The following is a 14,781-nucleotide window of genomic DNA, read 5'->3' on the forward strand; positions in this document are numbered from 1 at the left end:
GCAGTTATCGAGACAAAGGTAGATGTTTTATCAGACAACTGGCTTGTTGTAAAAATGCTCTGTGTCACTGAGCTAAATGGCCTTTTACCTCATGTGACTCATTCTGCAACGGGAGCTTTTTATGTTTGTCCTAATGGGATGTCTCTTTCCGAGGGAGAAACTGGCTTTGTTCTGCAGTTGATGCTGACACACCCTCAGTCAACCTGTTAGCCTCTGCTGGAGTCACTCAAGTGTTTTTTGGAGATACTACAAAAGTGACACAGTAACCTCTAAGCGGAGCGAGGGCGTTTCCCTCTCGCGATGAAGTCCAGCTAAACTGACATGACCGCGACCAGAGATGTTTCCACGGCCTCCAGCACATTATAGCTGCTGTGTCAAACACTTTCAGTATGAGAGGATCACGTGTGGCCTTCTCTGCACTTTGTCAGAAGGGGAATATCCAGCTATGAGGTTAAATTCATTTGGTTTCGTTTTATTTTATTACCAAGATTGCCAAGCAACCACCTATGCTTTTGTTTAACGAGTGACTTATCACCCATCACTATAAACTTAAAGGGACACTGTGTAGTATTTATGGGTTTATATAACCCAAAGTCCACTCTTTATATATATATTATGTGCTCCTGCATTGTCTAGTCGCTGTATAATAGTTTTTGTTTCATTTTCGTAGTGTTTCAAAAAGTCATGTAAAATAACATGACCGCGGACCGCGGTTGCATAGCCACTGTTAGCAGCGAGACGCCATGTTTCTACGGGAGCCTGTAAGGACAAACGCGAGAGAACAAATCAAGCGTCTCTTTACTTGTAGCAGAAGTCCCGCCTCCACTCTCTCCGCTTCGTCTGCTACGGCCGCGGTAGCTCCGCCCTCTCCCTCACCTCACAAACCTCATCTGCTGACACGGAGAAAGACGATGAGGACGACATTTGACCCTCCGAGGATACCGTAGCGCTCAGGGAAGGGAGGGGGTGAGCAGAGGAGCAGTTCTTTGTTGTAAATTTCAGCCTCTCCTCTAGATGGCACTATAAACTACTTACTTCACCTTTAAGGGATTTATTTCATGTACTCAAATGTCACATGTTCCTACCATCACCACTATCACACTTCTTGACAACATTTATCTCTTTTCAGGTTTGACGGCATTTTGTGCTGCCTCTAAAAGGCAAAAATTAAACAAATAAGGTACATGCAAATATGCAAGATATGCGGAAGGTGTGTAACAATCAGCAGGCAGGTTGTAGATTTGTGAATGACTAATACAAAGTATTTTTTTTGAATTTTCACGAAACAATGAAATCTTGTTGCATGGCTTTAACACCTGATGGTGAGTACGAGATATATTTTTTTGAAAAGCATGTCTTTATTGCAGCTGTACTTTTGTAATTATGAACTTTCATACACACAATACACTTCAGTGGGTTTACATGTGGATATTTTTCAGCTTTGATAGACAGGAGATGTCCAGTAAATAGTTCTTTATGGAACCAGTGGAGTTGTCCCCTGGTTTTTTCTTTGTTTTGCTCAAATCACACACTACAAACTCAACAAGATGTGTTTGGTCAGTGTTGAGAGGGAAACACTTGAGACTGGCTCCATTGTTACAGATCTAGTAACAAGAATACACACACACACACACACACAAATATTTCCATAGGAACCCATGCCACCTCTATCACAATACAATAGCTATGATCAGTGTCTAGGTTTTAACACACTTCATACATAGACTGATTAAGCACACATTGTAATGCGTAACCTGAGTAAGAAAACTTATCTATTTCCATTCATAAAAAAACAAAAAAGTATCGTCTGTCCTCGGTGAGAGGGACAGTCTGATGTTCAGAGAAACCCAACATAACTTCTTCTTTATTTCAGTAAGTGTATGCACTGCTGAATCACTGCAAGCTCCTGGAGATCAGTCGTGTTGATCATCCTGACCTTTAACCTCCTCTGGTAAATCCTACATGACAGAAGATAATCCCAAGTGTTAAAGGTGCCATATGTAAGAATGTGGCCAAAAACGGTTACTACATTCAAATTCAAAATACCGAGGTCTTTAATATTGCCGTTTTTTGACGTAACTGACAACCCGTGGTTGCTCGGCAGCTGAGACTCTACTCACTGCAATGACTGGTAGACGGCGGTAGGTGGCGCCACGTGCCAAAACATGATTTGCAGTCTGCAAAATATATTTTTAATGCAAATATTTTGGCTGTACTGTTGTTGTTGGTGAGTTCAGTTTGTTAAATGAACATTATTCCGTAATTATTTCCGTTTCTACTAGGAAAATAAAAGGTTGTCAGAGCTAAAAGTCTGGCACCAGTGCAACGCTACAGAATCTTACCAAGCAGATTATCTGCCATTTTGAAAAACCTGTAAAAGCATCCACAATGAGATACTTAGTTTGGACAACTTTTACAGAAATTATATTAAAAGTTAAAGTGATCGTGACACATATTCATCATCGACTGCCTGCACCGCCGCTTCTGAGAACCACCAGCCTCATTAAAAGCTCATTAAAGGCTCATCTCATAAAATATATACATCAGCATAAGTTCACAATAGCTGAAGAATATTAAAAAAATATTATCCTTTTTTCTTTGCTTGGAAGAAGTGGGATAACAGCTCCTGTGTGCCATGATGTCGAATTTCTCATTTTCTCCATGGACGTGTGAGAAGTAAGTGGTTTACAAAACAGAACAAACTTTGATTTCCAGTCATAAAAGGCTGTCCAATGGCAAGATAAGGTAGCAAGCATGTTATTATAGACTTAAGCGGACTTAGATTTTATCAGGTAAGTATTTTGTTAAGTGTCTCTATGTCCATATCAGGCTGCTTCATGCTGCTTTGAGGCACACAGAGCACAGCCACTGCTGATTTATTAACGCCTCAAACTCAAAACAAAACAAAAAACCCTGAACTAGCCCTTTAATTTGTGTATGTAAAGCAGTTATGTTCTGTCAGCTATTATTTTCCCATACTTCCACTCAACCTTCTTTAGACACATGGCAAATCGTTTGTGTGTGGGCGACACTGTAAGTCAGATGCTTGTTTTACTCATCGAAACACAGAGAAAGAAAACGTGACTCCTGGATTATCGTTTGAGCTCGAGCCCAACAATTCCCAGGAAAACTCCCACCTTTCCTGCTCAACCTGCTCGTGGGCCTCCTCGTCATCTCCTTCTTCCTCCTCGTCCACGTTAGACACTAAAACTCCTCCCGAGGCACAGTGGTAACTGGGTGAGAACGTCTCAACATTTCCAGGTGATAATCGCGGTCACGTCTACAACGACGTCTCCTGTCTGTGGTCAAGTATCAATCCACTGCACACAAGAATGGTCAGTATGCAGAGAGGTGCACAGTTCCAATGAAGCTGCAGTATATATGGCGTCATAGACCGTGACCTAACAGGGTTGAGTTTTCAAAGCAAGTTGTTTTCATACTCTTTGATCTGCCAAATAAATGTCATTAATCAGAGATACTTAAGTCATTTATCAAGAAAAACTGAGAGTTTCAACTTCTTAAATGGATTTTGATTAATTGAGCTATTTCTGAGGCAACAGTTAATTGATGATGATAATAATGTGAAAAACAGTTTCAATCATTTATTTTACGATGAAAGTCTCATAATATTCTTGTTCAATAACAATATCAAATATGACGGAAGCTTTTCACTCACTTTGGTGAAACAAATGATATATTTTTTTAATAAAACTACATGATGCAAACAGACAGAGGGTGCTCGGAGTTTTATTCCCATTAGTTTAACAACACTCTCTTGTCACTACGGGTACTGTAACCATGCCAACGCCACAGGAATGTGGAAATACAGGATATGCAATATTATTCAGCAGCAAACACAGTACGAAAAGAAAGCCCCAGTGTGTTCATTATTTGTTTTATTTCTCATCTCTTTAGGATCTTTTCTGCCACAAACCGATCTTGTCAGGATCAGGAGTCCTCATGGAAAACCAAAACCTGGTTCTAATGCAGCAGAACCCGAATTTCTGAGGAAAGTTTGGGCCGCGAGATTTGATTTGTAGTGAGATTAAGGGTTAGGGTTAGGCATGAACTGGTTATGGGTTAGGGTCAGGTCAGAAGGTCAGAGGTGATAGTTTTAGGGTTGAGGTAAAAAAGCACTGCGCTGTAATGTTGTCACTGAAGGACTGTTAATGTAGTCATACAAACACCACGGGTGTGGTCTACACACTCAAAGGAACCGTTTCACATTTTAGAATAAGCTCTGTTTTTGACAGTTTTTGTTACCACTGACATTTATAACTGAAAAAAAAATGACATGAGTGTAAGCGTTTAAAGATAGCACTAAGTTAATGACGTGAAATTATCATTGTACTGAAAATATTACAACGACGCTAATGACGTTGGCGTGAGCGCAGTGTTTTTAGGACGTCATAAAGTACGTGTATGTGTGTTTTAAAATGCAAATTCTGATTTTATACAGTTCTAAGCATGAATATAAATTAAAACAATTCCGGAAAAATTAATTGGGATCATGACTTCAGCACCCAGCTCACCTACATGAACTTTAAACTCACCATTTCTATCTTCTATATTGGATTTTGAATTGTGTAAACTGTGCGCTTTCCAATAGTGACTAATACGATTTGCATCAAAATTGTTAATGAACAGACTGAACTGATGAATCACTGTAATGACTATGAAAGTTACTCAATGTGAAACTGCAAGCACAATGGACAGTCTCTGGGCTCAGACTGATTCAACCTCTCACAGCTCTTGGGCTTTTATAGCAGACTATAAAAAGACGGCAGCAGACTAATTATTAACTGTCAATGCTGCTCCAATGGCCTGTAACCCTACACTAGACACACACACATGACCGGTGTTGAACAAATGGGTGGAGAGCTGAATCGCAGGAAACAACCTGATGCAGCTCAGGAACAATTTAAAAGTTGCGAATAATCACACAAAATGAAACTATCTACAATAAATGACATTATCAGGACATCCTTATGATTTCACTTCTGCTTATAGAATCACAGAAAGCTCTTTCAATGTCTTTCCTCCCTTTTCTGCTGAATAAAGACGCAACTTTGTTGATAATTGTCTCACTTTGCTCACCTTCTATTTTAACACATATTCCGGCAAAGAGCAAGTATATTCAGCTGCAATCAGTGACTCGTGTTATGACAAGGTACACAGAGATGACTGTGTTTAGGTTGTATTGTAATTACACTGCGTGTTAGCATTGTGCTTGCATTTCGCAAAAAACTGGGGCCACTTTACTCATCCATCCATCCATTTTCTACTGCTTGACAAAGGGCCAAAGTACACCCTGGACAGTCTACTCTGACAGTCCATCACAGGGCCACATATAGAGGCAACCATTCTCTCTCACACCTAAGGTCAATTTAGAGTGTCCTATTTACCTAATCCTCATATTGCATGTTTTTGGACTGTGGGAGGAAAGTGGAGAACCCAGAGAAACCCCCACACATGGGGTTTTTCACGGGGAGAACATGTATTCGCAATACAACCACTTGGTGTACAACCACTACGCCAACCATGTGGCCCCCACTTTATTCAGATGGAAAAAATGGGAGAAAACACACATTAATTGACAGAAATAGCTTCAGTAGCGTTTACAGTACATTTTCAAAAAGGAAACGATGGCACATTTATGTGTTTTATTCTTTTTATTTGGCCAAACCGATGCCTCGTACAAAATAATTTAAAACACAGCAATCGACTCCGGACAAATTGTATTCCCCATCACTACTGTGCTACATGGGGGAGGTCAAATGTCAACTCTGTGATATCAAAGGCGAGATGCTGGTGCACGGGGTCAAAGAAGACTTCTGGACTTCCTGATTGGCCGTTGACTTGCTGGGTGTTTTTAAGAGCATCCAGGGTGGTGTAGATGACTTTGGCCCGCTGCTCCTCTGAGGGCGGGTCAGCCCAGCGATGACAGGCCAGAGAGGGAGAGTGAAGGAGGAAATAGACGGACGACATGTAGACTTTAACAAACTCCTTTTTGAAAAAAGACAAATCTCTCTGCAAACACAAAGAGGAGACATTATTGTTCACACACTCCTCGTCGTCAACAGCCTGCAGATAATGTACAGTATGCAGTGAAGACCTGTAGGTGAGAGAAGGCACTGTAATGGCATTGCCCTCTACGGGTCTGAACTGGTATTACATTACACATGCAGGCAAAATCTCACCTTCTGTCCTCTGCTCATACTGATCTCAGCATCCAGCCAGGCAGCCTGATGCAAAAACACATAAGGAATATTGGAAAACAATATTTCAGTGACTTTAGCTCTACAGTACAATCCACATATCTGTGACATATAATGATTTATGCTATAATATATTCTACCCAACTGACCCTGAGAGCATCCAGCAGGTCTGGTTGGTCCAGCAGCAAAGGAAATGTAGAAAGTAAAGGGCTGCATATCAAATCTGAAACAGACAGAACAGAAAGGTTCCCTATATGTTGGAAATCTGCAGTCTGGGTCAGAGGCGTGGAGGAAGTGAGTGTTACCTGCATTCTGCATGGTAGGCCTGTCCATCAGCAGTGTGTCAGCTAACAGTTGTCTGTGTAGAGCCAGAAGATGGACACATCTCAAACAGTACAGCAGAGTGTCTGGGAGGAGACTGAAAGGGAAAATACATTACAGTAGTTCCTCATACACACATGTGAGTGTAACGGCAGATAGTTTTCCTCGCAGATTTTCCCACCTCAGCTGCGTTCTGGTCCGACTGTTGGTAGATTTTAACTTAATGATCAGTCTGGGCTGTCGCTTGGCCTGAAGAATCTGTTGGAAAACACCAGCTGGAGAGGAGAGGAGATACGTTTTGACTGTGGTCTCAATCACTAGTTTCAGCTGTTTTTCAATAGCAAATTAGCAAAATGTCGTCACCATTTAGAGGAAAATGGTCAAAAAAAATGTATTGACCATTATCAGTATGAGTGGACACCAGTGTGATTTACAGCTGGTTGCAGGTGAATTTCTACTTGCATAAAATAATAATGGCGCCAGTGAATATCGAGGACACATTTTTCTATACAGTCTTAAAGCTGAACCATAGTCAATATATAAACATGCGTATGAAGAATATATAGAAAATGCCCTGTTTCTTACTTCCTCTGATGACTGAAGCCTCCAGTGCCACGTTCTTCTCATATGGAGTCCCACCATTCACTTGCAGCTCATAGGTTCTATGTACCACAGATGAGTATTTTCAGTTTCATATGTTTGTGGCTCTCTTGTCTTTTAACAGTATATGACTGCTTTTTGAGTGTATGAATTCAAGCTTATCCTGTGAATGTACAGTGTGTGTGTGTAAATGTACTTGTTGGGGAGTGGATTCCCTGCATCATCGGTCAGTTTGAGGAAAGCCCAGCCACAGCTCAGTTCTCCTCGCTCACCGGTCGACTGAAACACGGAAAAAGGTAATTTTTCAGTTCTGCAATGACTGAATTGCCTCACTATGGCGTGTTTATCTATACATGTGTGTGTTTTTGTCCTTACGTTGCGTATGAATGTGACTCCCAGTTCAAAGAGGACACCGAGGTCAGGAGACGTAGAGCTGCAGCGTAGGAAACAGTCTCCATCGAGGAGGCTGGGTAGGATACCTGTCATCTGGAACAGCACAGAAATAGAAGATCAATGTTATTTTTTATCAACTGCATAAATTGACATGGTCTGTTTAAAAGCCACAAGATGGAGGATTTGACCGGTGCAGCAACAAAATCACAGACAGCACCTACTGGACGATACCAGCTGTCAATCACACTGGTGTCCACTGGTTTCATGATGGTTTACAAAATTGGCATCATGTTTTTTTGAAGAAGATCTGTAACTAGTGACTAAGACCATCAAGTCCAACAATAGAGGGAAACTACAATACAACATACCCTTGGAGAGAAGCTCCACGTCTTTGGGCTCTTGGAGTTGTAGGTTGCCCTGACTGTGTGGATGTTACTCAACACCTGAAACACAAGTACAGTTCATTAAATACACATCTGGGATTGAATAAGAGATTGAAAAGCCCAGTCAGATATGAATCATTCATCATGAATCAACAGAGACACATTTGCTACTGCATACCACCACTGGAGGTTCACATGAAGATTTACAGACTAGATGTATTATTAAATAATTTCCACTTGACAAAGGCAGTATAGCGCACATACTGGAGAGACAACTCTGATACCTGAGTTCCATCAAAGGCACAGAGGCGGATGTGTCTGCTGAGGACCTGAACCCCAACCCCTGGGATAGGAATCATCCTGCAGTTCCACAAAGTAAAACAAACACAGGTGCGGACCTGTCGAATCCGGACCTACAGGATCGGAGAACGACAAGTCAATTCCGTACTCTGAAGTGTTGCTGTGCACTGCAACGGAAACTTACAGAACATTTGAATAGAAAGCGAGACCATCTCACCCTGCCAGTCTCCACGTCCAGAAAGAGGTCTTTAAAGGAGAGCTGTGATTGGCTGAGAGCAGGCTGAATATAGTGACTTCCTCTGTATGTTACACCTAAACAGACACATAAACTGCTATTACTTTGCCCTTTTACCATATACAGTACCCCTCGACTACTCCCGTTTATCAAAGGATTGTAGACTGGCGGTGCCAACACGCCACACGAGACAATCCAGACACTTTTCATGTGTCGTTCCATGCTGGTGAATACCAAAACAGGGGGCGGCGTCCCTGTCTATCTTCAGGAAGCTCTTGAAAACCCAGATCTTTCAAGAGCATCTCCTGTCCAAGCACTTACCCCCCCCCCCCCCTTACCCTGCACTCCCCCCCTATCCTTCTGCACTTGGATTCACCGCAACACTCTCACCCTCTATCAGTCCACTGTTTCTATCTAGTGGAGTTCTTTCCAAAACTACTTCTGTCTGGTTACTGTACGTAACATGGCTAATTAAATGAAACACACATTGGGTTTAAGAAATTAAATTGCATACTTTAAATAAATACATTATATATGAATGTTGTTTTATTAACCTTCCTCCACCAGCAGTTTGTTGAGAGTTGATGGTCTGAATCCCGAAGGTATAGCACCCATTGCAGAGAGCACATCTGTAGCATCGATCTGTTACACACACATACACACAGAGTACAATATAGAGTGTTTGCTGATAGGTATCATCAGCTGTAGAGTATGTGCAGTTTTACCTCAGTCAGAGCCTTTCTCACAGTGGACCAGTTGGAATGTAAATCCCTGCTGTCAAAGAACACAATAGTTTCAAATCAATACTCGTGTGGATCATGCGGATAAATGCAGCAGACTGGGTTAAAGGTTAAACTTCAATATAAAGGAAATAACAGAAATCCAAAAAAGAAGCTAATTGTCATTAAATTTCAAGATTAGAAGAAAATGTCAAACCTCTGTTTGTCTTGGTCATTAGCCAACTCTTCATCTTCTCCATCTTCCTCCTCCTCATCCTCTAATGACTCCTCATCATTTTCATCATCGTCATCATCATCCTCTTCATCATCATCGTCCTTCTCATCGTCGTCGGCATCATCTTTGTTGTCAACACCAGAGCTAATCTGAACATTGGGTGATTTTAATAGTGAGACTTTCACAGTGTCAGTTATATTATTTAAAAAATAACACGTGAAAGTTTATTATGAATGTTAATGCCTGTCTGTGATGATAAAATCTCATCCTGTATCCTGAGTTGAGTGTGTGGAGACAACAAATACCACAGTGACTACTATTACAGTTTTGTTACTGGTTGTTGGTGTAAATATGGAAAAAACAAGTACATAAGTACATTGAGAACATATTCTTAAGTAGAAATTATCCTCAGCTAAATGGCTGTTTACAGTAAATGAACAGTAGCGATTACACTGTTGGACACTGTGTGTTGCAGATGTTTCCTACCTTCAGGTATGTTTTTGGAACCACTCCTCTGTTGCCCTTAGAGTCCTGAGCCAGCCACCATCCATCTGTTGTCTTTCTGATGACCTTCAATGCCTCCCCTTTCTTAAAACAACATGAAATTTAGTCAAAAGGTCAGTGAATTCACACAAGCTAACTGCAAGACCACAGCCACAGTAATTGACACAATGCAATTTTGGTGACATACTGAAAAGCTGGAGAGTACTACAGTGTAACTTTAAAAATTGCAAAAAGACAAAGCTGAGATAACATCTCCAGCAGATAATTTAAAGCATGTCATTTAGACCCTGCATGTTGCTGACGTCTATCCTGTCTGTGTACGTTCTCAGTCTCTGGAACAGGAAGTGGTGCCTCACCTGAACAGACAGATCGCCAGCCTGCTCTCCATTGAAGTCACTGAGGACTTTGTAGATGTGAGCGTCTGACTGAGATTTCATAGCTCGCTTCTCATCTTCATCTTCATCCTCCTCCTCCTCCCCATCATCATCATCATCACTGTCTTCTTCGTCGTCGTCATCATCTTCACTATCCGTCTTTGAAACATTGCTGAGGATAAAAAATGTTGTCAAACTTTTATATTTTTTTCCTTTTCTTCTATGCTATTGCGTTTCTACAAGCATGTGTCACTAACCTTGCGCCACTGCTTGGTCCTGGAGGTGAAATCTCCAGAGAAAGTGTGTTCAAATGCTCCAAGATGTTCTGCAGTCGTTTCTCCTCTTCCTTTTTCCTTTGATCATAGTTTCCCACTGGAGCAAGCTCATCCGCCTAGAAGCAAATGGACCAACACATCATGGTATTACAACAGAGAATATATATATATATATAACAGAGAACTGTCGATGGTGTAGTATCCCGCCTATCGTCCTGTGTCAGCTGAGATTGGCAATTTCCCCAGAGAATGCATTTCAGAATGCCGAGTACATTTGTTGTGCGTCTGTCTCTGTATTTATTTACTTTCAGTAATGAGTACTCATGGTGTTGCCTTTGACACAGTGAGAAGCATCACATGATGATCATGATATAACCTGGTAGTCCAGGCCTGTATAGATTATCACCTTGTGCACTGTACATGATGCTCACTCACCAAGTTGCTGCTCTGAGAACTAGCACTTCCTGTTTCATCATGTGATTCTGCATGCTGAAAATCTCGCCTCTGTTGCCACTGGTGTTGTGCAGACTGTAACCTTTTACTTTTATTTGGCATGATTGTTACATTTTGGGGTGGTATATGAAATAGCTGTTTCCTGAATGAATATTCATACCAATGTCTTTGATCTATGTGTGATCTACCCAGTCTGCCTTAGATCTGCCCTCACAATTAATTTCCAATAAGAAAAAAGGTTTCAGTATAGTACAAAAATCTGAATTAAATTCAAATAGCATTGAAAATGATCTGAATGTTATGATGCATGATCTAATATAACTGTCTGAAATATGCAGAAGGGGATAGTGAATGTGAATTAGACTTTGGTCTGACAGTGAAGTACTCACCTTTGTTAGTTTCTTTAGTGTCCTCAGTGTGTTCTCAGCTGACATCTGCAGTTCTTGACATCTTGGTTAAATGTGGAAATGTAAAATCAAACTTCAGAGGAATACACGAGAAAACATTTCAGAATAAAATTCTCAATAAAAGCAGTGTTTTATTGCTAGTGAGTTACAAATTAGGAAACACTGCTGTGATTCTGGGAGAGTGGTTTACTTCCGAAATGCCTCTTCAGTGGATCTAGCCTGACTCCGCACATCCTTCACCAGATTGTCGACCTGAAATTAAAGAACCATGAGAAGAAACTTATTCATTTGGTAAATTAGGCATCCTAATAATTCCTTGCTTTTTGACAATGCTCTTCATTGTATAAGACAAATAGCACCAACTTTGCCCTTGTTTACATGGAATTTAAGAGGCTAAGAATGAAAGACTTGTATCATACGAATAAATGATAACATATATCCCACATTAATGGAGCTGCTGCAGCATAAACATTGGATCGATTACATGTGAGGAGCGATTGGCTGTGTTGTTGGTACCGCTGTAACAACACTGTCCATTCACTATGACTGTGTAACATGCAAGTTTCAAACTGTTAGTTTACATTTTGACGAAATAAATGCACAAGCAGGCGCCGTTTTAAACAAACCTGTTTTTCCTTTTCATCCACTTCTCTCTGTATGAGCTGCAATGCTCCTTTTCTTTTGGGTGGCATTTATTACTCGCAGGTCACGCTCTATCTGTTAGCCATATATGTTAGTTAGCCATACATCCATGTAGTTAGCACATCGCCTTGCTAGCTAGCTGACGCTAGACTTCCACTAGTCGCTAGGCAACCGAGCCCCTTTCTGCACTCGCTGTGGTTTCCAGGTTAACGCTACTGCCACCTACTGGACTGGAGAGTTGAAATATAGAAAAAGAAAAACTCAAACTAAAGTGACAAAATAAATGTGTGTTTTTTTCCCTCGTGGTTCTTTTTTCCATTCTGTGCTCAGTATTGTGTAACATTGTAAAGTCGGCCGAAGGACCACAGGAGACATTTAAGTTATAAATAAGAGTTTTGTAAACACGTGAGCTCGTACTTGTTGTGAAACGTGTTGCGTTTGAGTTCTCCTCGGTGGCTTCACTTACTCAGGTTAAACGTCGAGAATGCGATTTTTTAAAACACGTTTCAGTTCTCCTTTAGATACCATGTGAAGTAACAAAAACACAAGGTACACATACACATTCAAATGTCTTGAAAAAACAGTTGTCAATAAACCGATGTTGCTATACGGAAGGTGAAATAACGACGTTTCTAGTCGTACATGAACGCGTCAAACTATACATCCAGTCACTGCCAGCGTTACGTCATTCACCTGTCATGGCTGCGCCCGTCGCTCTCATTCAAGGCGCCGGCAGAGGTCTGGGGCTTGAATTTTGCAAGCATATCTTGAAAAATAAACCTCCCGCTGCCGTCATAGCAACATGCCGAAATCCGGACGGGGCTGCCGAGCTACGGGACCTAGCCGGGAACCACCCAGGCAGGCTCACAGTCCTCCAGCTGGACGTGAATCAGGAGGACGACATCCGCAGAGCGGCTGCTCGTGTCAAGGAGAGTTTCAGTCGGCTGGATTTGATCGTCAACTCTTCGGCCATGCTTCACCCCACCGGGAAAGGTGAGACCAGCCTGAGGGATGTTACTGCTCAGGTAAACTTCTAAACTTGTCTGCAAAATATTCTAGGTGTGGTTGATACGTTTTCGATTAAAATGTGCAAATATGATACTTTTAATTAGAAATGAATGTCCAGAACTTTTGGAAAATATAGTTTTTATTACATCTTAAATTTGATAATGTTTCGGTTAAAAGGTACGAATATGTGACTTTTATCTTGAAATGTCTCTGGAACTTTACAGTAAAACAAAAAGGTGCCCTTCACCTTCCACCACATTTATTTTAAAAACATATTGAACCTCTGATATACATGTGATTTATTTTTCCTGTAGGGCATCATTTCCACCTTGACGACAAACACAGTGGGTCCTCTGGTTATGGCAAAGTATTTTGCCCCGCTCCTTCAGAAGGGTGGAGGTGGTTTCGGTCATCAGGCCACAGAGAAGGCCAAGCAGCATAGTGGCATCATTGTCAACATCACTGCCAAAGTGGGATCCATTGGCGACAACGGTAGGAATCATAATTGAGACAATACAACTACTAGTAACTACTGTACACGTCTTATGGAATTACACTAATGTTGTCACTTTAACTTGAAGTTGTTTTTTAAATTTGACATGATGAACAAAAATATTTAGTTGCTTTTGCTGCCTAATCTAACTTCCTCTCTCCACCTCACCTTCTTCATTTAGCTCTTGGAGGTTGGTATAGCTATAGGATGTCTAAAGCAGCTCTCAACATGGCCACCAGGAATCTGTCCATAGAGTTGGGCCGCAGTCGACCCAAGGTAAGTCTGAGTGTTTCTTAGAGATGCATTCACATCTACAGAGTTCCAACAATCATGAAAAGTCTGGAAAAAAGTTACTGAATTTAACAATTGCAAAGTTGCAGCCCTGGAAATAAAAAATAAATGGAAATCTGACCAGCAGAGAAAACTTGTTTGAAAATGGACGCAAAGTATAAATACTACGATATCTATTAAAGAGCTAATGAGTTGTCTCTCATTTTTCCACCAGGTGGTGTGTGTGTCCTTACATCCAGGGACAGTGAACACAGACCTCTCCCGACCATATCACAGGAATGTGCCACAAAACAAGTTGTTCACCACTGAACTCTCTGTGAACTGTATGATGAGCATCATAGACACACTTAGTATGGAAAAGACTGGCAAGGCATACAGCTGGGACGGGACTGAGCTTCCTTGGTAGAATCATTGAATGGACGGAGAGGAATTTCTCTGAGTTCTATGTTCGATGTCAGTTTTCTCAGCACCATCTAAACTGTGCAATAAGATAAATCTCACACTGAAGTATTAAAATAATTGAAAATAACATGGTGCAGGTTGTTCCTGGCGGATTCACAGTCAAAGTCTAACCAGCTGAAAATGTTTCTACTCCCTCACATCCAGCTAATAATGCTTTACTCACCTGCAGTGCTTACAGTTGAAACAGACTATTAAAAGTGATTGCACAGTGTAACATCATTTCAGCAATAATGCTACTCAAGCCACTATGTTTTAGTACAGTGTGATGCATTATAACAGTTTCAGCTGCACATTTACTGATGACTAAGAGCCTGTTTTCCTAAGACCTTGCAGAGTTATACCTGTGTTATGATGAAGAAGCAGTTGTATGGGTTTCAGGGGGTAAATCACAGTGACACCAACATTCTTGACCTGTTGCACTTTCCAGTATTATGAAGCTGGTCGTCAAATGTGTTTCATCCTTACATT

At 41.1% G+C, this 14,781-nt stretch overlaps 2 protein-coding genes across 2 annotated transcripts; one reads left to right on the forward strand and one right to left on the reverse strand.

Annotated features, from left to right (window-relative positions):
- Positions 1-5,751: 5,751 nt before the first annotated feature.
- On the reverse strand, positions 5,752-12,109 carry nphp1 (nephronophthisis 1; the record flags this gene model as incomplete). The annotated part of the gene is made up of 20 exons (XM_083897983.1): positions 5,752-6,030; positions 6,201-6,245; positions 6,368-6,441; positions 6,524-6,636; positions 6,721-6,814; positions 7,125-7,201; positions 7,336-7,418; positions 7,515-7,625; positions 7,901-7,975; positions 8,200-8,328; positions 8,433-8,527; positions 9,005-9,092; positions 9,176-9,224; positions 9,387-9,553; positions 9,891-9,992; positions 10,265-10,454; positions 10,540-10,673; positions 11,400-11,460; positions 11,608-11,669; positions 12,044-12,109. 20 exons carry the CDS (start codon positions 12,107-12,109, stop codon positions 5,752-5,754), a joined length of 2,094 nt encoding a protein of 697 aa, XP_083754109.1.
- A 648-nt stretch (positions 12,110-12,757) lies between these two features.
- On the forward strand, positions 12,758-14,257 carry LOC310933734 (C-signal; the record flags this gene model as incomplete). Its single annotated transcript, XM_083897285.1, has 4 exons — positions 12,758-13,084; positions 13,382-13,559; positions 13,742-13,836; positions 14,066-14,257. The coding sequence occupies 4 exons, from the start codon at positions 12,758-12,760 to the stop codon at positions 14,255-14,257; spliced, it is 792 nt and encodes a 263-aa protein (XP_083753411.1).
- Between the last annotated feature and the right edge of the window lie 524 nt (positions 14,258-14,781).

This window comes from Microchirus variegatus, assembly GCF_963457635.1.
Source record: "Microchirus variegatus genome assembly, chromosome: 11".
Classification (NCBI taxonomy): domain Eukaryota; kingdom Metazoa; phylum Chordata; class Actinopteri; order Pleuronectiformes; family Soleidae; genus Microchirus; species Microchirus variegatus.